The sequence below is a fragment of the Ranitomeya variabilis genome, chromosome 8, assembly GCF_051348905.1.
Source record: "Ranitomeya variabilis isolate aRanVar5 chromosome 8, aRanVar5.hap1, whole genome shotgun sequence".
Lineage (NCBI taxonomy): Eukaryota > Metazoa > Chordata > Amphibia > Anura > Dendrobatidae > Ranitomeya > Ranitomeya variabilis.
In genome coordinates, this window is record NC_135239.1 from 161,396,745 (window position 1) to 161,420,759 (window position 24,015).

At 50.7% G+C, this 24,015-nt stretch overlaps 1 protein-coding gene and 1 long non-coding RNA gene across 2 annotated transcripts in view; both read right to left on the reverse strand.

Moving 5' to 3' along the window:
• Window positions 1-24,015, reverse strand: part of LOC143788741 (uncharacterized) — a 311,204-nt gene that overhangs the window by 59,340 nt on the left and 227,849 nt on the right. The gene's annotated exons all lie outside the window — the stretch shown is intronic.
• On the reverse strand, window positions 16,508-19,862 carry LOC143787338 (uncharacterized). Its single transcript, XM_077275994.1, has 2 exons — window positions 18,167-19,862; window positions 16,508-17,037 (listed from the first exon to the last, which is right to left on the reverse strand). Exons 1-2 carry the CDS (start codon window positions 19,215-19,217, stop codon window positions 17,000-17,002), a joined length of 1,089 nt encoding a protein of 362 aa, XP_077132109.1. The 5' UTR covers window positions 19,218-19,862; the 3' UTR covers window positions 16,508-16,999.

Here is a 24,015-nt window from a genome sequence, read left to right on the forward strand (position 1 = left end):
AGTAGGAGAGGGTGGTCAACAGTGTCGAAAGCTGCAGAGAGGTCGAGGAGAATAAGCAGAGAGTGGTCACCATTACATTTTGCTGTCAGAAGGTCATTGGTCACCTTGATGAGTGCAGTTTCTGTCGAATGTAGGGGGCGGAAACCGGACTGTGAAGGGTCTAGGAGGAAATGAGTGGAGAGGTAACGGGTAAGGCGGGAGTAGATCAGGCGCTCCAGGAGTTTTGAGATGAAGGGGAGATTGGAGACCGGTCTGTAGTTGTTTGTGCATGATGGGTCAAGGGTGTTTTTTTTTAGTAATGGAGTAATGATAGAGTGTTTGAAGGAGGAGGGGAAAATGCCAGAGGAGAGGGAGAGATTAAAAATTGTAGTTAGGTGAGTTGTGATGACTGGAGAGAGAGACTGGAGGTGTGAGGGAATGGGGTCGGTGGTGCATGTAGTCGGACGAGAAGAGGAGAGGAGCTTGGAGACTTCTTCTTCTGTGATTATGCGAATGCCCCCTCTTCTAGTGGTGGGGTTCCTACATCACTTATGTATGACATTGGAGTAATATTGAAAGAGCGTTCCCTCACATCCCCCCATACACTTTTAACAGAAATCTCTCTTCCACCTATAAGGCCATAACTTTTTATGAAGGGCCTCATTTTGTTAGGTGCAGGGAAGGAAAAGTTTTAGTCAGGGGTGATACAGGGGGAGAGGGGTTCAGTCAGGGGTGATACAGGGGGTGGGGGTGCAAACAGGGGTGATACAGGGGGAGGGGTGCAGTCAGGCGTGATATAGGGGTAGGTGCCGCAGTCAGGGGTGATACAGGAGGAGGTGATGCAGACAGGGGAGATACAGGGGAGGGGGTGCAGCCAGGGGTGATACAGGGGAAGGGGGAGCAGCCAGGGATGATACAGGGGGAGGGGGAGCAGTCAGAAGTGATATGTAACACCCCAGAAGTCCGGTTGTTACAGTGGTGTTGCCTTCCTTTTGGGGAGGGTGATGCCATGCCTGGAAGCAAGGAAGATCCCTTTAACAGGTGGTACACATACATGCAACATATTCTGATTCCAGGCCAGATGGGAGAGCTCAGAACCCGGTTTCTGGGGAGCTTTCCCAGATATATACAGTATGTGGCGCCCCAGGGTCCTGGTCGTTACAGTAGCATTGCTTTACTCATGGGGAAGGTGATGTTACGTTTGGAAGTAATGATGGATATCTTTTATCAGGTAACCACCATACACACAACATGTTCACACTCCAGGCCACAAGGGGGAGCTTTTGATCCTATTTATTAGGTGACTCCCCTATATACATTGTGGTTTGGAGGGAAAGAGAGTTCAGATTGTCAGAGAGATAGAAGAGAGCAGACGGACCTAGAGGGTCAGAACGTCTGAAGGGGCCGTGTAGTCTGAAGTACCACAGCTCCTGGAAAGAGACATACAGAAAGCCGAACCTTGTTCAGTGAGCATGAAGGAGAGCGAAGCACAGGAGAGTGATGTCAGTGGAGACCAGCTAAGAGCAGGCTGCCTCCCTCTGAGGTGCAGATAACCGGTAGCCAGACTACTGAGGTTGTAAGGAACTCTACGACTTACAGCAGAAACTGGCAGGACAGCTGAACTGAACTGTTACCTGTCCGCCTTAATACCCAGAAGGCACGGTGACACCTATAGAGCCTGGGGCATGCTAGAGTCCTTGTAAAAAGGCTCAAGTCACCAGTCATACGGGTTATGTCCTATCCTATATGGGGGACAGAGAGAACAACTGTGAGGACCTTATGTGAAGCCATAGGCAGTAAGGGACTACAACACCATCGCGATAGAGGAGTTAAAACTCCACCTGGTAAAGGGGACTCTGGATTCGCTTCCAAGCTGGCCAGACCTTGCCTGCCCTGTGATCTGGTACCCTGGACTGTGGCTACTGTGGCTGCCTGAAGTCTTCAGTAAACCAGGTAAAGAGACTGCAAACCTGTGCCCTCGTTCTTTACTGCGCCATTCACCATCTTCCATCTACACACCGGGAGCCCTGGGGATACACTTCACCTGTGGGAAGTTATACCACCTAGCTGCCATAACATCACCCCAGAGGACCCCTTAAAGCAGCGTCGGTCCCCACTGGCCGAATACCACAGGTGGCATCACGAACAAAAACCGAGTCGTTACCGTGACATCCCCCTGTGAACACCGGAGCCGGTATCAGGTATCCCACGGCCCTGGCGGGCGACTCATATATTCTGGCTTGGAGGAGGAGTGAGGCAGTTGGTAGTCTGTAGCAGACAGTGAAGGAGAGAGGAGCGTGAGCAGCAGAGCTGGGGCCGTGCAGCTACATGGTGCTGCAGCTCCAGGCCAGAGTGGAGAAGCAGGAGTGTTGCATTGGTAGCAAGTGCCAGAGGGGAGAAGCACAGGAGAACTAAGGAGCTGGAGGGGAGCTGTGACTGGGCTCCCTCCAAGCTGAAGCGCAGGAAGCGGGCATCGGGAACCCGAGGCCGCGTGGTACTGTATGTGTGATGCCCCAGGGTCCTGGTTGTCACAGTGGTATTGCTTTCCTCACGGGGAGAGCGATGTCACGCTTGGAAGCGATGAAAGATCTCTTTTATCAGGTAACCACATACACACAACATGTTCACACTCCAGGCCAGAATGGGGAGCTCTAAGGGGCATAGCAGAAACCGTCAGGACAGGCTGGACTTTAAGTTACCTGTCCGCCTTTACACCCAGGAGGCACAGTGACATATAGGGCCCGGGTCGTGATAGAGACCCTGTAAAAAGGCTCAAGTCACCTGTCATACGGGTTTGTGTCCTAACCTATATGGGGGACAGAGAGGAACTGTGAGGAACTTATCAGAAGCCATCGGCGTAAGGGACTACAACACCACCGCGCTTTGAGGAAGGCTTTCATCTCCACCTGGTAAAGGAGACTCTGGATTTACTTCCAAGCCGGCCAGACCCTGCCTGTACCTGTGATCTGGTGCCCTGGACTGCGGTTGCCTGAAGCTACAGTAAACCAGGTAAAGAGACTGCAAACCTGTGTCCTCGTTCTTTAATGCACCTCTCACCACCTTCACCTATACACCGGGAGCTCTGGGGACCTACTTCACTTGTGGGAAGTTATACCATCTAGCTGCCATAACATCACCCCAGAGGACCCCTTTAAGTAGTGTCGGTCCCTACTGACCGAATACCACAGGTGGCATCATGAACATAAACTTTATTCAATTTCCCTTTTACATTGGGCGCCCAGGGCCACGGACCGGGTCACCGCCGTGACACATCCCCTTAAGTACCGGACCCGGTACCGAGTACCCCACGGCCCTGGCGGGCAACTCAATTTTGGCATCACGAACAGGATGGACCGACCTGAAAAATTGGGTCCTGTGCCCCTAAGAGACTGTGTTGTGTTGAGAGACTGTGCATTGTGAAATACCGCCAAAATTGCTGCCAAAACTGCCACCATTATAGCGCCACGAGGAGCGCCGGAGAAGAAGGGTGTGCTATTGTGGGCGGGTCCAGCAGAGCAGCGCGAAGATCATGCCCGCCCCCTGCCAGCACTGTTATGAGAGAAGGAGGAAGAAGGAGTATTGCCCCTGGAAGAAGCGCGCGGAGCGGCGTGCAGGGGGACGAGCGGCAAACATGGCAGCGAAGGACTCAGGGGACACTGCGGAGCACGGAGGATGCGGGGTGCCGAAGTGCGGGGTGGAAGCAGCAGGCTCCCCTGGCTTGGGGAGCGAGAACCCTGATCTGCTACCGACAGTGACCCAGGAGCTGCTTGAGCAGGAGGTGGCAGGAAGTGCTGGAAATCAACATGGCGGAGGGAGGTGAGTGGACACCGGAGCGTGGGGTGGAGCAGGAGGAGTCTCCCAGCCGGGACCTGCAAGAACACCGAGACTGGATCCAGACCTCCTGTGGAAAGAAAAAGAGGAACTCACCTGGCAGCTCGTGCAGATGCAGATGGAAGCTGTGGCCGGGTGGAAGAAGGCCATCATCGCAAGCCTTACCGGACGTCCGTCGGCAGCCTCGTCAGGTCCGGAGCGGAAAAGAAGTCCTGGCGCTCCAGAGAAAGGAAGAGCGGCACTGCTGAAAAAGATGGTGGCGCTGACAAAAGAACTGCAGCCCACACCTTTGACCCCAACGGAGCCGGAAAATGAGACGCTGCTGAAGAAGACGACAACACTGCGGCCTGTCCAGAGACCAGCGACTGCAGCTTTAGCAGCGGAGCAGACCAGCACCAGAGGGACCACATCTGAAGCAGGTATGAAGAACGACCCCGCCCCGGATACCGATCCAGCTCCAGTGACTGACCTAACTGCGGCCACCAACTGTGCCATACTGCAGACCGATGAGTCACTGGTAGGCCCGCTCCCAGCACCAGCAGCCCCTAGACCTGGTTGGGGCCATTACAACGTTCCCTGGGACCAGGACTGTGATATGAAAGGACACATGAGAGCACTGCTAAAACCCACAGGCACACCACTAGAGGTGAGCGCAGAGGAGGACATGATCATACTCCAAGGGGAAATCCCTATGATAACCTGGCAGGAGCACTGTAGATGTCAGGAGGAGCAGGGAAGGCAACCATCTCTGGCCAGGCAAGCATAAGAGAAAGTAAAGAGTTTAATTGTTGCTGAGAGTTTAAAATGACTGTTATAATTGTTGAAATTTGAAAGCTCATTTAACCTGACCAGATTTCCGTTTAAAGTGATCATTTGTTTAAAGACACTGAGGCCATGGACAGTGAATGGTCCACAAACTTTCTTGTAAATAGTTGGCACCTATTTAGGTGCTTTCTACTGGTTTTACATGAAACTCTAAAAGGGACTGTGTAATGACTAGTGTTGAGCGATACCTTCCGATATCGGAAAGTATCGGTATTGGAAAGTATCGGATCTCGCCGATACCGATACCCGATACCAATGCAAGTCAATGGGACGAAAATATCGGAATTAAAATAAACCCTTTCTTTCCTTGTAGGTTCATTCTACATGAAAGAAAACAACTAAGAATAATGTAGGATGTATTGGGGGAGGTGGCGGAGACATTAAAGGCATAGAGGTTTAGCCCAATCAAATAGAATAGCAGGAATTTTAATTTTTTTTTAAGACGTTCGGAGTTACAAAGATATTGACTATGTTAAGATTTTTTTTATTTTGTCAGATATTGATGTTTCACTACTTCCACGCCCTTCACCCTCTTTTTTACTTCTCCCACACTTTCTTCTTCATCATCATCAGCATCTTTGACATCAAGTTCTTCTTCACCTTATTCATCTTCTTCTTCATCTTCTACCTATAATTTTTTTTTGTTACATTGTTCATATTCTTTTTATTTAATAACTATTATTCTTCTTCATATTCAAGTTCTTCATCATATTCTTATTTGTGACAGGCATTCCCATAGTTGTTATCTATAAAAGTTTGAAGATTACACCTTCCGTTCTGCCTGTCACAAAAGAGTTAGATTTGTCCGCGTTCAGTTTGGCCTGCAGCATCAGGCTTTATCCAGGGGCACCACGAGGAGGAACGGACTCACCCCCATACACTGCTTAGTCTTCTTCTGCTTATAATTTAGATAATATCTTTTGCTCTGATATTTAGTGTTATGCTTAATGTTCTTCTGCTCTTTGTTCTGCAGCCTCTTGTTCTTCTGCTTCTCGGTCTCCCATGTCGTCGTCGTCTCCAGGGTCGTCGTCATCTCAGTGGTTGTCGTCTCTGGTGTCGTCGTCATCTTAGGGGTGGTCTTCCGGGTCATCGTCTTTAGGGTCTTGAACTTGGAAATGTAGCAGAAGGTACAAGAAGGCTGAGAAAATGCCGAGAAACAGCTGATGGAACTGGAACTCGGATGGCTACCTGAAGGTCCAAGAGCCAATGGAACTACCGAGGACCAGCTGACGTTACTGGAACCCGGTTACTAAGCAGGAGGTACCCGTGCCTGAAAGCACTACCAAGGACCACCTGACGTTGGTGGAACTCGGATACCCAGAGGGAGGCACCTAAGCCAAAGGCTCTGCCCGGAACCAGCTGACGGTACTGGAACCAGGATGGGGAGCAGAAGGTACAAGAGCAAAAGACACTGCCGAGAACCAGCTGACGGTACTGGAACCCGGATGGGTAGCCGAAGGTCCAAGAGCCAATGGAACTACCGAGGACCAGCTGACATTACTGGAACCTGGTTACTAAGCAGGAGGTACCCGTGCCTGAAAGCAATACCAAGGACCACCTGACGTTGGTAGAAGTCGGATACCCAGAGGGAGGCACCTAAGCCAAAGGCTCTGCCCGGAACCAGCTGACGGTACTGGAACCAGGATGGGGACCTATTCAAGCTTGTCTTCTTAGAGCCCCAACTAGTGGGGTTGGAGCAAAGGGTCAGCAGGGGGAGCAGAGTGTAGGCCGAAGCCTGCACTGGAGGCATTTGGAGGTCTGTTGTGTCTGCGTGGCATTTGCAGGACACGATGCCGGCTACACAGCAGGGGAACAGCTGGCGTTGCTGAACCCCACTGACACATTGGCGGGTGTTTTTCTCTGTGCAGCTAGCACTTCCGGGCGCCAACTGGCGGTGTTAGAGCCCAGGGTCAGCAGGAGGAGAGGGAGCAGAGTGTAGGCCGAAGCCTGCACTGGCGGCAGCTTTGTGTCTGCGTGGCATTTGCAGGACACGATGCCGGCTACACAGCAGGGGAACAGCTGGCGTTACTGAACCCCACTGACACATTGGCTGGTGTTTTTCTCTGTGCAGCCAGCACTTCCGGGCACCAACTGACGGTGTTAGAGCCCAGGGACAGCAGGAGGAGAGGGAGCAGAGTGTAGGCCGAAGCCTGCACTGGCGGCAGCTTTGTGTCTGCGTGGCGTTTGCAGGACACGATGCCGGCTACATAGCAGGGGAACAGCTGGCGTTACTGAACCCCACTGACACATTGGCTGGTGTTTTCCTCTGTGCAGCCAGCACTTCCGGGCACCAACTGACGGTGTTAGAGCCCAGGGACAGCAGGAGGAGAGGGAGCAGAGTGTAGGCCGAAGCCTAATTTTAAAGGTAACCTTTAACCCCCCCTCAGGTGTTACAAACTAGAAGAGCCACACCTTGTGCAGCTGTAATGCTGCACAAGTCAAAGGTTGCTCTTTAAGTTTTGAATCTTGCAGACGCTGAATGAAACACGTATAACATTTAGGCCCTTATACAGTCAAACTGTCTTGGAGGCGTGACTTTCCTTCTTAATGAGACGCAGCACAGCTGTCAAAAACCCCACCTTGGTGCTGGGCGCAGCCTCCTGAGTGTCGTTATTAGCTGTACAGGAGTCTGCGCTATCGTGTTATCCCTTGGCCATGCGCTGTTAGCGCTGCCCGTCTTCTGACATCATTTCATGTCGGCCGGTGCGGTTCGCGTTGACCATGAATCCCAGACCTGCAGTGTCTTTTCCTTAATTCACACTGTGGGGCTGGGATTCATGGCCTTGCGCAGTAAATATGTTCACCTCTCACTCGTGTCCTTACACCTGCTACAGACTGTGCGGCGTCAGCTGATCCCTTATCGCATGCCACGGCCATGAAGCCGTACAGTCTGAAGAAGGCGGAAGGAGATGAGTGACAGGCGAAGATATGCACTGTTCATGCCCGTCAATCACACCCTCGCAGTCAAAATAAATAAGACAACGAGGGGCGTTGTGTCGGGCAGGGCGGCCGCAGAGGCGCAGCCAGCCAAACAATGATGTCAGAAGACGGGCAGCGCTACCAAGGGGGTTGCAGCGTGTCATTACAAAGGAAAGTCACACCTCAGGGACGGTTTAATGGTCTCAGGAGACACATTTTATACGTGTTGAGTTCGACGTGTGCAAGGACAATAACTGAATGAGCCACCTTGTACAAATGCAGCATTACTGCTGTACAAGGTGGCTGTTATACATACAAACACCTGGGGGGGGGGGGGGTGTTATGACCCCAATGGCAGAGGGTCTCAAAAGTAAATACCAAGTCTGCAAACACAAAAAACCAGCTCATAGGGCAGTGGTAACTGGGCTAACCGTATATCTAATCCTAGCACCACAAATAGCAGCAGCCGGGGAACGTGCCTACGTTGGTTCTAGACGTCTCGCGCCAGCCGGAGAACTAACTAACCCTAGAAGGGAAAAGATAGACCTTTCTTGCCTCCAGAGAAAAGACCCCAAAAGTTGGATACAAGCCCCCAACAAATAATAACGGTGAGGTAAGAAGAAAAGACAAACGTAAGAATGAACTAGGTATTTAGCAAAGAGAGGCCCACTGACTAATAGCAGAATATAGTAAGATGACTTATACGGTCAGCAAAAACCCTATCAAAATTTCCACGCTGGATATTCAAGAACCCCCGAACCGTCTAACAGCCCGGGGGGAGAATACCAGCCCCCTAGAGCTTCCAGCAAAATCAGGAATCACATTTAGTACAAGCTGGACAAAAAATAAGAGCAATGCAAATAACCAAAAAACAAAGAAGCAGGACTTAGCTTAATTTTGCAAGAACCAGGACCAGCAGACAGGAGCAAACAGAAAGGAACTGATTACAACGATGCCAGGCACCAGACTGAGAATTCAGGAAGTTTATATAGCAACACCCCTGGACTAACGACCCAGGTGGGTGCCAAACTGAGGAAAGACAATCCCAGAGTCATATCACTAGTGACCACAAGAGGGAGCCAAAAAAGTCTAATTCACAACAGTACCCCCCCTTTAAGGAGGGGTCACCGAACCCTCACCAAGACCACCAGGGCGATCAGGATGAGCAGCGTGAAAGGCACGAACTAAATCGGCCGCATGCACATCAGAGGCAACCACCCAGGAATTATCCTCCTGACCATAGCCCTTCCACTTGACCAGATACTGAAGCCTCCGCCTGGAGAGACGAGAATCCAAGATCTTCTCCACCACGTACTCCAACTCGCCCTCAACCAACACCGGAGCAGGAGGCTCAACAGAAGGAACCACAGGTACAACGTACCGCCGCAACAAAGACCTATGGAACACGTTGTGAATGGCAAACGACACCGGAAGATCCAAGCGAAAGGACACAGGATTAAGGATTTCCAATATCTTGTAAGGACCGATGAAGCGAGGCTTAAATTTAGGAGAGGAGACCTTCATAGGAACAAATCGAGAAGACAGCCATACCAAATCCCCAACACGAAGTCGGGGACCCACACCGCGGCGGCGGTTGGCAAAACGCTGAGCCTTCTCCTGTGACAACTTCAAGTTGTCCACCACATGATTCCAAATCTGCTGCAACCTATCCACCATGGAATCTACCCCAGGACAGTCAGAAGGCTCCACATGTCCCGAGGAAAAACGAGGATGGAAACCAGAGTTGCAGAAAAATGGCGAAACCAAAGTAGCGGAACTAGCCCGATTATTAAGGGCAAACTCAGCCAACGGCAAGAAGGTCACCCAATCATCCTGATCTGCAGAAACAAAACACCTCAAATAAGCCTCCAGAGTCTGATTAGTTCGCTCCGTTTGTCCATTAGTCTGAGGATGAAAGGCAGACGAAAACGACAAATCAATGCCCATCTTAGCACAAAAGGATCGCCAGAACCTGGAAACAAACTGGGATCCTCTGTCAGACACAATATTCTCAGGAATGCCGTGTAAACGAACCACATTCTGAAAGAACAAAGAACCAGATCGGAAGAGGAAGGCAGCTTAGGCAAAGATACCAAATGGACCATCTTGGAAAAGCGATCACATACCACCCAGATGACAGACATGCCCTGAGACACCGGAAGATCTGAAATGAAATCCATGGAAATGTGTGTCCAAGGCCTCTTCGGGACAGGCAAGGGCAAGAGCAACCCGCTGGCACGAGAACAGCAAGGCTTAGCTCGAGCACAAGTCCCACAGGACTGCACAAATGACCGCACATCCCGTGACAAGGAAGGCCACCAAAAGGACCTAGCCACCAAATCTCTGGTGCCAAAAATTCCCGGATGCCCTGCCAACACCGAGGAATGAACCTCGGAAATGACTCTGCTGGTCCACTTATCAGGAACAAACAGTCTGTCAGGTGTACAAGAGTCAGGTCTACCAGCCTGAAATCTCTGCAACACACGTCGCAAATCCGGAGAAATGGCTGACAAGATAACTCCCTCTTTAAGAATACCAACTGGTTCTGCGACTCCAGGAGAGTCAGGCACAAAGCTCCTTGAAAGAGCATCAGCCTTCACATTCTTTGAACCTGGTAAATACGAGACCACAAAGTCAAAACGGGAGAAAAACAATGACCAACGGGCCTGTCTAGGATTCAGGCGTTTAGCAGACTCGAGATACATCAGATTTTTGTGATCAGTCAAGACCACCACACGATGCTTAGCACCCTCGAGCCAATGACGCCACTCCTCAAATGCCCACTTCATGGCCAACAACTCCCGATTGCCAACATCATAATTCCGCTCAGCAGGCGAAAACTTCCTAGAGGAAAAAGCACATGGTCTCATTACAAAGCAACCAGGGCCTCTCTGCGACAAAACGGCCCCTGCCCCAATCTCAGAAGCATCCACTTCAACCTGAAAGGGAAGTGAGACATCAGGCTGGCACAAAACAGGCGCCGAAGTAAACCGGCGCTTCAACTCTTGGAAAGCTTCCACGGCTGCAGGAACCCAGTTAGCAACATCAGAACCTTTCTTGGTCATATCCGTCAAAGGTTTAACAACGCTAGAAAAATTAGCGATAAAACGACGGTAGAAGTTAGCAAAACCCAAGAACTTCTGAAGACTCTTAACTGACGTGGGTTGAGTCCAATCATGAATAGCTCGGACCTTGACTGGGTCCATCTCCACCGCAGAAGGGGAAAAAATAAAACCCAAAAAGGGAACCTTCTGTACTCCAAAGAGACACTTTGAGCCCTTAACAAACAAAGCATTCTCACGCAAAACCTGAAAAACCATCCTGACCTGCTCTACATGCGAGTCCCAATCATCAGAAAAAAACAGAATATCATCCAGATAAACAATCATAAATTTATCCAGATACTTCCGGAAAATATCATGCATAAAGGACTGAAACACTGAAGGAGCATTAGAGAGCCCAAAAGGCATCACCAAGTACTCAAAATGACCTTCGGACGTATTAAATGCAGTTTTCCATTCATCTACTTGCTTAATGCGCACAAGGTTGTATGCACCACGAAGATCTATCTTGGTGAACCACTTGGCACCTTTAATCCGGGCAAACAAGTCCGACAACAGAGGCAAAGGATACTGAAATTTAACAGTGATTTTATTCAGAAGCCGATAGTCAATACAAGGTCTCAAAGATCCGTCCTTCTTGGCCACAAAAAAGAATCCCGCGCCAAGAGGGGAAGAGGATGGACAGATATGCCCCTTCTCCAGAGATTCCTTGATATACGAACGCATTGTGGTATGCTCAGGTACAGACAGATTAAATAATCTTCCCTTAGGAAATTTACTACCTGGAATCAAATCTATAGCGCAGTCACAGTCCCTATGAAGAGGAAGAGCACTGGACCTGGACTCGCTGAATACATCCTGATAATCAGACAAATACTCAGGAACTTCCGAAGGAGTAGAGGAAGCAATAGACACCGGCGGGGAATCACCATGAATTCCCTGACAGCCCCAACTTGACACAGACATTGCCTTCCAATCCAAGACTGGATTATGGGTCTGTAACCATGGCAGACCCAAAACGACCAAATCATGCATTTTATGCAGAACAAGAAAACGAATCACCTCCCGATGTTCAGGAGTCATGCACATGGTTACCTGTGTCCAAAACTGCGGTTTATTTTCCGCCAATGGCGTAGCATCAATACCTCTAAGAGGGATAGGATTTACCAATGGCTCAAGAACAAAACCACAGCGCTTGGCAAATGACAGATCCATAAGACTCAGGGCAGCACCTGAATCCACAAACGCCATAACAGGGTAGGAGGACAATGAGCAAATTAAAGTCACAGACAAAATAAATTTAGGTTGCAAATTACCAATGGCGACAGGACTAACAACCCTTGTTAGGCGTTTAGAGCATGCTGATATAACATGTGTAGAATCACCACAGTAAAAACACAACCCATTCTGACGTCTATGATTTTTCCGTTCATTTCTAGTCTGAATTCTACCACATTGCATTAAATCAGGTGTTTGTTCAGACAACACCACCAGAGGATTAGCGGCTTTGCGCTCCCGCAAACGCCGGTCAATTTGAATAGCCAGCGCCATGGAATCATTCAGACCTGTAGGAATGGAGAAACCCACCATCACATTCTTAATGGCTTCAGAAAGGCCATTTCTGAAATTTGCGGCCAGAGCACACTCATTCCACTGAGTAAGCACAGACCATTTCCGAAATTTTTGGCAATACACTTCAGCTTCATCCTGGCCCTGAGAAATAGCCAGCAAGGCTTTTTCTGCCTGAATTTCAAGATTGGGTTCCTCGTAAAGCAATCCGAGCACCAGAAAAAACGCATCAATATTTGCCAATGCCGGATCTCCTGGCGCTAGCGAGAAGGCCCAATCCTGAGGGTCGCCCCGTAAGAAAGAGATAACAATTTTAACTTGCTGAGCTGAGTCTCCAGATGAACGGGGTTTCAGAGATAGAAACAATTTACAATTATTCCTGAAATTCCTAAACTTAAATCGGTCTCCAGAGAACAGTTCAGGAATAGGTATTTTAGGTTCAGACATTGGACTACTGGTAACAAAATCTTGTATGCCCTGCACACGAGCAGCAAGCTGATCTACACTTGTAATCAAGGTCTGGACATTCATGTCTGCAGCAAGCTCAAGCCACTCAGAGGTAAAGGGGAGGAAGAAAGAGAGGAGAAAAAAAAAAAAAACCTCAGAATTTCCTTTCTTATTATCCCACTTCTGCAATGCATTAAACATTCAACTTTGGCCTGGCATACTGTTATGACCCCAATGGCAGAGGGTCTCAAAAGTAAATACCAAGTCTGCAAACACAAAAAACCAGCTCATAGGGCAGTGGTAACTGGGCTAACCGTATATCTAATCCTAGCACCACAAATAGCAGCAGCCGGGGAACGTGCCTACGTTGGTTCTAGACGTCTCGCGCCAGCCGGAGAACTAACTAACCCTAGAAGGGAAAAGATAGACCTTTCTTGCCTCCAGAGAAAAGACCCCAAAAGTTGGATACAAGCCCCCAGCAAATAATAACGGTGAGGTAAGAAGAAAAGACAAACGTAAGAATGAACTAGGTATTTAGCAAAGAGAGGTCCACTGACTAATAGCAGAATATAGTAAGATGACTTACACGGTCAGCAAAAACCCTATCAAAATTTCCACGCTGGATATTCAAGAACCCCCGAACCGTCTAACGGCCTGGGGGGAGAATACCAGCCCCCTAGAGCTTCCAGCAAAATCAGGAATCACATTTAGTACAAGCTGGACAAAAAATAAGAGCAATGCAAATAACCAAAAAACAAAGAAGCAGGACTTAGCTTAATTTTGCAAGAACCAGGACCAGCAGACAGGAGCAAACAGAAAGGAACTGATTACAACGATGCCAGGCACCAGACTGAGAATTCAGGAAGTTTATATAGCAACACCCCTGGACTAACGACCCAGGTGGGTGCCAAACTGAGGAAAGACAATCCCAGAGTCATATCACTAGTGACCACAAGAGGGAGCCAAAAAAGTCTAATTCACAACAGGGGGGACAGGTTCCCTTCAATTTCAGTTCTTGTGTCTGCGTGGCGTTTGCAGGACACGTTGCCGGCTACACAGCAGGGGAGTAGCTGGCGTTGCTGAACCCCACTGACACATTGGCTGGTGTTTTTCTCTGTGCAGCTAGCACTTCCGGGCGCCAACTGGCGGTGTTAGAGCCCAGGGTCAGCAGGAGGAGCAGAGGGAGCAGAGTGTAGGCCGAAGCCTGCACTGGAGGCAGTTTTAGGTCTGTTGTGTCTGCGTGGCGTTTGCAGGACACGATGCCGGCTACACAGCAGGGGAACAGCTGGCGTTGCTGAACCCCACAGACACATTGGCTGGTGTTTTTCTCTGTGCAGCTAGCACTTCCGGGCGCCAACTGGCGGTGTTAGAGCCCGGGGTCAGCAGGAGGAGCAGAGTGTAGGCCGAAGCCTGCACTGGAGCAAGTTGAAAGGGAACCTTTAACCCCCACCCCAGGCGTTTGTTGCTGAAAGAGCCATCTTGTACAGCACTAATGATGCAAAAGGAAAAGGTGGCTCTTTTAATTATGCTCTTTTCAAAGGCTGAACTACACACTTATGAAATGTGTCCCCTCACACCGTTAAACCGTCCCGGAGGTGGGACTTTCCTTCGTAATGTGACGCAGCACAGCCGTCATTCCTACCCCCTTGGTGCCGTGCGCCGCCTCCTCAGCGTTGTTTGATTCTGTCCCAGAGCCTGCGCTGTTATGTTATCCCTTGGCCAGGCACACTTAGCGCTGCCCATCTTCTGACATCATTTGGTGTCAGGCTGGCTGCGCCTGTGCGGCCGCGCTGGCCTAGATCCCGCCTTGCAGTGTCGTCTAATGTAATCCCATCGCGGGCCAGGGATCCGTGGCCATGCGCAGTGCATATCCTCACCTCTCACTCCCCTCCCTCCGGCTTCTTCAGACTGTGCGGTGTCACGGCCGTGGCATGCTATTAGGGATCAGCTGACGGTGCACAGTCTGAAGAAGGCGGAGGGAGATGAGTGACAGCCTAAGGTGAAGATATGCACTGCGCATGCCCATGGATCCCAGGCCCTGAGTGTGATTAAATCAGAAGACACTGCGAGGCGGGATCTCGGCCAGTGCGGCTGCACAGGCACAGCCAGCCTGACACCAAATGATGTCAGAAGATGGGCAGCGCTAAGTGTGCCTGGCCAAGGGATAACATAACAGCTCAGGCTCCGGGACAGAATCAAACAACGCTGAGGAGGCGGCGCACAGCGCCAAGGGGTAGGAATGACGGCTGTGCTGCGTCACATTACAAAGGATAGTCCCACCTCCGGGACGGTTTAACCTCCAATGCATACTGGCTTAGCTCTGGCCATGTATCCAGCTTGGAGACCCAAAACTTGAAAGGGTGAAAGGGGAAGAGCCGTCTGGGAGTACAGCAAGAGGGCAAGACATGTAGTCTGTCACCATCTGACGGAACCGTTGCCTCCTGCTGACTGGAGCCGTCTGTGATGGTGTAGACATTTGTGGCGGGCACAAAAAACTGTGCCACAGTTGGGCCATATTGGTCTTGCCTTGGGCAGAGGCACTGCTTCTGCTCCCTCTTTGTGCAGAGCCTCCTCCACTGCCTGGACGCACTGAGCTGTTTTGTAAAGCACTAGCAGCACTTCTCTCAGTTGGACTGGAGAAGATGATGGAATTCACCAGTGTGTCTTGGTACTCCCGCATTTTACGCTCCCGGTTCAACGGTGTGATGAGGCTTTGTACGTTGTCCCGGTAGCGAGGATCGAGGAGGGTGAACACCCAATAATCAGACATGTTGAGAATGTGGGCGATGCGGCGGTCGTTTCTCAGGCACTGCAACATGTAATCAACCATGTGCTGCAGACTGCCAACTGGCCAAGAAACGCTGTCCCCTGCTTGAGGCGTGATCTCTGCCCGCTCGTCATCACCCCACCCTCGCTGTACACACTGACTACTGGACAATTGTGTAACTCCCTCCTCTGGAACGATGTCTTCCTCCTTTGACTCCTCATCCTCCTCACAAAGTGTCCCCTGCCTACGCGTTTGTGAGGAACTACGTGGCACTGACTGTCCAGAAGATGATGGAAATGGTGAATCCTCATCCTCCACCTCTTCCACAACATCATCCCTTAGCGCTTGCAGTGATTTTTCAAGCAGGCAGATAAGGGGGACAGTCATGCTGACTAGTGCATCATCTGCACTCGCCATCCGCGTGGAATAATCGAAGGGACGCAAAACCGGCAGACGTCCTTCATAGTGGCCCACTCTGTGGTTGTGAAGTCTGAACGGCACGGAGTGCGACTTCTTTGCGCCTGATGCAGCTGGTACTCCATTACTGCTTGCTGCTGCTCACACAACTGCTCCAACATATGTAACGTGGAATTCCACCTGGTAGGTAGGTCACATATGATGCGATATTCCGGAAAGCGGAATCGGCGCTGCAGAGCCGCAATGCGCGATTTTGCCGTGCTGGAACGCCGCAAGTGAGCACACTCTAGGCGGACCGTGTGCAGCAGTGCATCAAGATCCGGATAGTCCCTCAAAAAACTCTGCACGACCAAGTTGAGCACATGTGCCAGACATGGGATGTGAGTGAGGTTGCCGAGGCCCAGAGCTGCCACCAGATTTCGGCCATTATCACACACTACCATGCCTGGCTGGAGATTCGCTGCCACAAACCACACATCGCTCTCCTGCTTGATGGCATTCCAGAGCTCCTGCGCTGTGTGGCTTCGATTCCCCAAAGAAATTTATTTCAAGACGGCCTGTTGACGTTTGGCCACGGCTGTGCTCATGTCGGTCGTAACAGGTAAACGTTCACGGGTCCATATGGAGGTGGACTGTGACGGCTCCTGCAGCGATGATTCTGAGGAACTTGTGTAAGAGGAGGAGTCAATGCGTACAGACTGGATTCCTGCAATCCTTGGAGTGGGCAGGACACGTCCTGCGCCACTCGCACGATCTGTACCCGGCTCAACAACATTAACCCAATGGGCAGTGAGGGAAAGGTATCGCCCCTGTCCATGGTGACTGGTCCACGCATCGGTGGTGAGGTGGACCTTGCTACTGATGGCGTTCAGTAGCGCGTGTTTTATGTGTCCCTCCACATGCTTGTGCAGGGCAGGGACGGCTTGCCTACTGAAATAAAAGCGGCTGGGCACATTGTACTGTGGGACTGCCAATGACATCAAGTCATGGAAGCTGTCAGTCTCCACCAGCCTGAATGACAGCATTTCCAGTGACAGAAGTTTGGCAATGCCTGCAGTCAGAGCCTGTGCTCGTGGGTGGTTTGCCGAGAAAGGCCGCCTTTTCTCCCATGCCTGTACTACCGATGGCTGTAGACTGGGCTGGGAGTGTGAGGATGACTGGGAACGTGGTGCTGCGGGTGGAATTACAGTGGGTCTCTGGACAACAGTGCCAGAGGTTCTTCTGCAGCGCCCCAGAGTCCTGGTCGTTGCAGTACTGTGGCTCCGCCGCTAAGGGGGGCTATGGTACGTCTGATGGCACTGAAGGAGTTCATCTGACCAGGTATCACAGACACCAATACATTTCACAGTCTGGCCTCCAGGGGGAGCTAAGGGTTCTATTTATTAGGCCACTCCTCACAATCTGGTAAAACTGGGGGTTAGGCAGGAAGTTAGAGAGAAAGCTGACTGGGTTGGAACCAGGCAATACCTTGTGGCAGAGGGTGTTGTAGGGGAAGATTCAGAGGGGTCCCTGTCAGGGGTGGGATCCTGACAGAGGCCTAGCAACCAGAGAGAATGTTACGGGACCGCGCCTGCACGATATAGCGGCGGTGCCCCAAGAAAGGACAAGAAGCGAGGTATATTGTGCTGAGTGAGAAACGAGATCAACGCAACAAGGAGAATACCAGTAGGAGTCATGCTGTAAGATGAGGCAACATCCTATTGAGGCGCATAACCGGTGGCCGGAACGCCGAGGAAGTATAGAGCTCCAAGCCAAACTTCAAACCTACGGCAGGACAGTCAGTTACAGGCGGGCTGTCTCACCCAGACCCAGGAAGACACAGGGGGGTAACAACAGGAGTGGGGCGACGCTGGAGTCCCGGAAGAGCTCCGAGCCTCCCCGTCATACGGGTGCGTCCTAACTGTAAGATCAGGGGGACGTAGAGGGAGAACATCAGAATCGAGTTGTGAGGGAACACGAGAAACAGACACAACAGTTGTGGGTACTATCCCGTAAGCACAGCAGGGGAGGACCACAACACACAAGCGCAGGATGGTAGGCACAGATTTCCACCTGCAAAGGGAACTCTGGAGGTGCCATCGGACCGGCCGGACTTGCGCAGCCCGGTTAACCGTATTCCGGATTGAGGACTCAGAAGCCTTCAGTAAAGAAACTGCAACCTGGTGTCCTCGTTATTGACCGCGACCGGCACTACACCGCACCATAACATCAGCACCATACCACCACCTTTCATTGTGCGCCCCTCAGCAGGGTCACGGACCGGGTCTAGCCACCGTGACAACCCCAGAGCAGAGACTCAGAGGCCCGGTACCGGGTACCCCTCGGCCCTGCGGCAGTGGGGGCGCTGCACTTCCATGGCGATCCTGGGAGGAAGCCGAACCAGCTGTGTGTGAGCTGGAGGAAGAGGCAACACGAGCTGAAGAGGTGGTAGCTGCCGCTGTTGGTTGGCCTAGGTCTTCAGTGTGTTTTTGTAACTCCGCCGCGTGCCTGGTCCGCACATGTTTCCACATGTTGGAGGTATTGAGGTTGCTGACATTTTTCCCTCTTTTGATTTTATGATGACACACCTTGCATTTGACATAGCAAATGTCATCTGCAACTGTGTCAAAAAAGGACCAGGCACTGCAAGTCTTGGGAGTGCCCTTTTTGGCTTTTGGAAGAGACATGCTCCTACCGGGTGCCAAAGTGGAGGCTACAGGATCCGCAGTCTTCCCCCTCCCTCTCCCTCTTTGGCCCGTTCGGGGAATCTCTTCCTCAGAGCTGCTCCCACCACCTTCCTGTCCCTCATGCCATGATGGGTCAAGGACCTCATCATCTACACTACCCTCTGCCACCAACTGCTCCTCCTGGGTAGTCTCAGCAGCACAGCACGCACCAGAAAGTGGCACCTGAGTGTCATCAGCGGATGCGTTCTGCGGTGTGGTGACCGGAGGCACTGGCCCACCCGCCTCTTCAGACTCAGAGAGAAAAAGCTGTTGGGCATCACTGCACACTGCCTCTTCTTCCATTTCTCCAATGCTGCTTGGCTGGCCCCCTGTTTCCAAGCCAAGAGATTCAGAGAACAGAAGTAGAGACGGCTCCTGTCCTGGGCTCTCTGTCTGCCTGGGCAATTTGGCAGGTGGCGAAGAGACAGATGGGTGCTCTCCAGTGCTCTGTGTCTGAGAGGATGTGGCACTAATTGAAGTCGATGCGTTAGCTGCCATCCATCCGACAACGGCTTCAATTTGGTCTTCACGCAGCAGCGGTGTACGGCGCTCTCCGACAAAGCTGCGCATGAAGGACTGTTCCCTGCTGAAACTGGGTGATGATGAGTCACCGGTGCCCGCAGCAGGCACAGAATCCCCACGTCCTCTCCCTGCTCCGTGCCCACGCCCACGTGCCTTACTCCCTGCCTTCTTCATCTTGGTTGACTGATAAAGATAAGCAGAAAAGTACTAACGGCTTAGTGTGCTTATACCTGAACAGCTCCTAACAGGTATAAGAAACACTAATTTTCTAAAGTGTGGACTAGACTTTAATATGAGCTATTGTGGCCTACACAACTGTAAAGTGGTGTGTTTGGTGAACTTTATTATTTATTTATTTTTTGGGGGCTGAACTGACAACAGGGCGAGCTGCACTCACACGGAGACCGTGCAGACAGCCGTAAACGGTGCTGCAAGGCCCCAAAAACCTCCTCTACGTTATCCTATGTAGTGTTTTTCCACAATTTAGCTGGATACGGGTGGAAAGCCACTAATAGGAATTATTTGAAAAAATGTGCAGCGGGCTGCACTATTTGCAAAAAAGGACAATGGAATGGATAGAACTGTATGAGTCAGTGAACCACCCTGAGCTGGATACAACCGGCTGTGGCTGCACACAGACTACAGGGCGAGCTGCACTCACACGGAGACCGTGCAGACAGCCGTAAACGGCGCTGCAAGGCCCCAAAAACCTCCTCTACGTTATCCTATGTAGTGTTTTTCCACAATTTAGCTGGATACGGGTGGAAAGCCACTAATAGGAATTATTTGAAAAAATGTGCAGCGGGCTGCACTATTTGCAAAAAAGGACAATGGAATGGATAGAACTGTATGAGTCAATGAACCACCCTGAGCTGGATACAACCGGCTGTGGCTGCACACAGACTACAGGGCGAGCTGCACTCACACGGAGACCGTGCAGACAGCCGTAAATGGCGCTGCAAGGCCCCAAAAACCTCCTCTACGTTATCCTATGTAGTGTTTTTCAACAATTTAGCTGGATACGGGTGGAAAGCCACTAATAGGAACTATTTGAAAAAATGTGCAGCGGGCTGCACTATTTGCAAAAAAGGACAATGGAATGGATAGAACAGTATGAGACAGTGAACCACCCTGAGCTGAATACAACTGGCTATGGCTGCACACAGACTAGAGAGTGGGCTGCACTCTCACACACACACACACACACACACACACACACAGAGACCTTGCAGATCGCTGTGAAAACAGCGCTGCAAGGCAAAAGCAATGTAAACACACAGCGGTTGCTAAATTAGCCTGGGAAAAGCACAAAGAAGCAAATCGCTATCTCAACTGGCCCTCAGTCAGAACACAGCGTCCTATGCCTAACTGAATTCACAGCAGAGTGAGCCCAAAATGGCGCCAGCGACTTTTAAACTGCAGTATGACATCATTTCAGCAGCCAATCACAGCCTTGCCATGCTGAACAGGATGTGCCCACACTTGTAATCAGTCCTCATTGGCTGAATTCGTGCTGTTTGAATTGAGAACTTCCGATTCCGGTATCCCATATGCGGCAAGTATCGAATCTCGGTATCGGAATTCCGATACCGCAAATATCGGCCGATACCTGATACTTGCGGTATCGGAATGCTCAACACTAGTAATGACGTTTGTCGTAAAGTTCATATTTGTTTACAGACACCTGAAGAAAAACCCGTTTGGCGCTGCAGAACCCCGGGTCTGGATATACGCCTTGTAGCCCGCCCAAACCTACGTTGGGGGTTCATGACGGGTCCCCCCGCATCGTTGTTGTTGTCTAACTGATTGACTTGAATGATAAATTGCACTTCTGAAAATGCTACCTCAATTTGTATAGATGATAAGGAAATATGCAGAAGAAAGCATAGTAAAATGTTGAATTGGTTGCACTTTGTTTAATAAAGTGATAGTATTTGATATAGTCAGAATAGATAGAAAACGTACTCAGAAAGTACTAATGACTTGAAAAATGTTTGCCCCTTTAAATATATTAAGAGAATGTTCAGATTTAATACACTTTGAGAAAGTGATTAGTGAGTTAGTGTAATAATATGCAGATAGTATTGAGAATTGTAGTGAAAATGATAATGAAGGTTTTGCACTTTGAATAAAGAAGGCCTTAAAGTAGTATACCCGTAGGGGAAGTTGCCATTGATAGGATAAGTTCTATTTTGAAAGTATGCATACTATGTAAATATGTTTTAGCAACGTTAAAGAATTAATTCCTCCCATAAAGGGAAGTCAACATTTATACCTGTTTACAGCATTTAAAAAATTGTATGTCTTTTAATAACCTGTATTGTTGTTTTCTTTTCCCAGTCCGGGAGTACTGGATTTAAAGGGGGGGGAGTGTGATGCCCCAGGGGCCTGGTTGTCACAGTGGCATTGCTTTCCTCATGGGGAGAGTGATGTCACGCTTGGAAGCAATGAAAGATCTCTTTTATCAGGTAACCACATGCACACAACATGTTCACACTCCAGGCTAGAAGGGGGAGCTCTAAACCTGGTTTAGGGTGAATTCCCCTATAAATACATTCTGGTCTGGAGGGGAAAGTCAGTTGGTGCCAGACAGCAGACTAGTTAGTTCCTGTCAGAGAGACAGAGGGGAAGGAATCAGAAAGATGTGCTAGAGAGAGAGATTGCCAGAAGGGAGCTTGTCAAGGAACATCAGCTAGGCGGAGCTGGTATGATAGGAGAATAGCTGAGCAGACGTGGGGGTCTGCAGCTCCTGGCAGAAAGAGGAAAGAAGAGAGACTGAAGGGGCCATGTAGCCAGAGTTGCTACAGCTTCTGGAGAAAGAGAACTGAGAAAGAATGGACAGTTTGTGGAAAGTGTGCAGGAGAGAATAGGCACAGGAGAGTGACACCAGGGGAGCAGAGCAGTGATTTGGCTACCTCCCTGGCTAGTGCAGATTACAGTAGCCGGAAGACCGAAGCTGTGTCGGACTCTAAGGGGCATAGCAGAAACCAGCAGGACAGCTGAACTTTAAGTTACCTGTCCGCCTTTCTACCCAGGAAGCACAGTGACATATAGGGCAGGGGCCTTGATAGAGACCCTGTAAAAAGGCTCGAGTCACCTGTCATACGGGTTTGTGTCCTAACCTATATGGGGGATAGAGAGGAACTGTGAGGACCTTTTCAGAAGCCATGGGCAGTAAGGGACTACAACACCACTGCGCTTTGAGGATGGCTTTCATCTCCACCTGGTAAAGGGGACTCTGGATTCGCTTCCAAGCTGGCCGGACCCTGCCTGTACCTGTGATCTGGTGCCCTGGACTGCGGTTGCCTGAAGCTACAGTAAACCAGGTAAAGAGATTGCAAACCTGTGTCCTCGTTCTTTACTGCACCTCTCACCATCTACACCTATACACTGGGAGCTCTGGGGACCTAATTCACTTGTGGGAAGTTATACCATCTAGCTGCCATAACATCACCCCAGAGGACCCCTTTAAGCAGCATCAGTCCCTACTGACCGAATACCACAGGTGGCGTCATGAACGTAAACTTTATTCAATTTCCCTTTTACATTGGGCGCCCAGAGCCACGGACCGGGTCGCCGCCGTAAAACATCCCCTTAAGTACCCGACCCGGTACCGAGTACCCCATGGCCCTGGCGGGGGCGACTCATATGTCCCACAGCAGAACCGGAGGACAGAAGACTTCAGGTCGTCTGTCTGGACCCACACCCGAAGCTCCAGCAACATATAGACCCCGGAGTCATTTTAGACACCTGTAAAAAGGCTTGCGTTGCCTACCATGTGGGTACTGTCTTAGGACAGGGAAAGAGAGGACCTTGTGAGGAGCAACAGGCAGCAAGGGACTCGCCTTACAGCGCGAGGAGGAAGGCTTTCGAACTTCACCTGAGAAAGGGATCCATAATTGCTTCCATGCTGACCGGACCTCACCAACACCTGTTACCGGTACCCTGCACTGTGGCCGTAAACCACCAGTAAACAGGTAAAGAGACTGCAACCCTGTGTCCTCTGATTATTTCTGGCACCACACCATCTTTGCCTATTACACCGGGAGCCCTGAGCCCTGGGGACCCAGCTTCACCTGTGGGAAGCCATACCATCTTTGCTGCAGTACCATCACCCCCAGAGGACCCCTTTAAGCAACATCGAGGGCTCAGTCAGGGTGATATAGAGGGAGCGGGCTCAGTCAGGGGTGATATAGGGGGAGGGGGCTCAGTCGGGGGTGATACAGGGGAGCGGGTGCAGTCAGGGGTGACGTAGGGGAAGGGTGTGCAGTCAAGGGTGATATAAGAGAGGGGGGTCAGTTAGGGGTGATATAGTGAGCAAGGGCTCAGTCAGGGGTGATACAGGGGAGGGAGTTTAAGCAACATCGAGGGCTCAGTCAGGGTGATATAGAGGGAGGGGGCTCACTCAGGGGTGATATAGGGGGAGGGGGCTCAGTCGGGGTGATACAGGGGAGCGGGTGCAGTCAGGGGTGATGTAGGGGAAGGGTGTGCAGTCAGGGGTGATATAAGAGAGGGGGTCAGTTAGGGGTGATATAGTGAGCAAGGGCTCAGTCAGGGGTGATACAGGGGAGGGAGTTTAGTCAGGGGTAATGTAGAGGAAGGGGTGCAGTCAGGGGTGATGTAGGGGAAGGGGGTGCAGTCAGTCAGGGGTGAAAGGAGAGATGATTTAATAGGGCCCTCATTCATCCCTAAGTAACTTAGCCCCTAACTCTCTCTCACCCCAGACTAAAGGCTGGCAAGGTGGCCCTTCTTCAATCATTGCAGCTGTAACAGGGAGTCATCTATCTCCCTCTCCTGCTTACATTGTGGGATGGGAGATGATATAGATGACAGCACAGCTTATTACCTGAGCTGTGCTGTACAGCCTCGGAGAAGAGGACACAAACAAAGCTAACACTGATTAGCTGCACTGTGGTCAATCAGTGTTGGCCTTATCAAGAGCAGCTCCGCTCTCCCTGCTTGTTCATCGCAT

What these genes read in the sequence shown, in the direction of transcription:
- LOC143787338 (XM_077275994.1), bottom strand. Translation starts at nt 19,217, where the DNA reads ATGAAGAAGGCAGGGAGTAAGGCACGTGGGCGTGGGCACGGAGCAGGG. An exon ending in CTCCCAGGATCGCCATGGAA is followed by an intron (nt 17,038 to 18,166) that starts GTGCAGCGCCCC and finishes GGGGCGCTGCAG; the next exon opens with AAGAACCTCTGGCACTGTTG.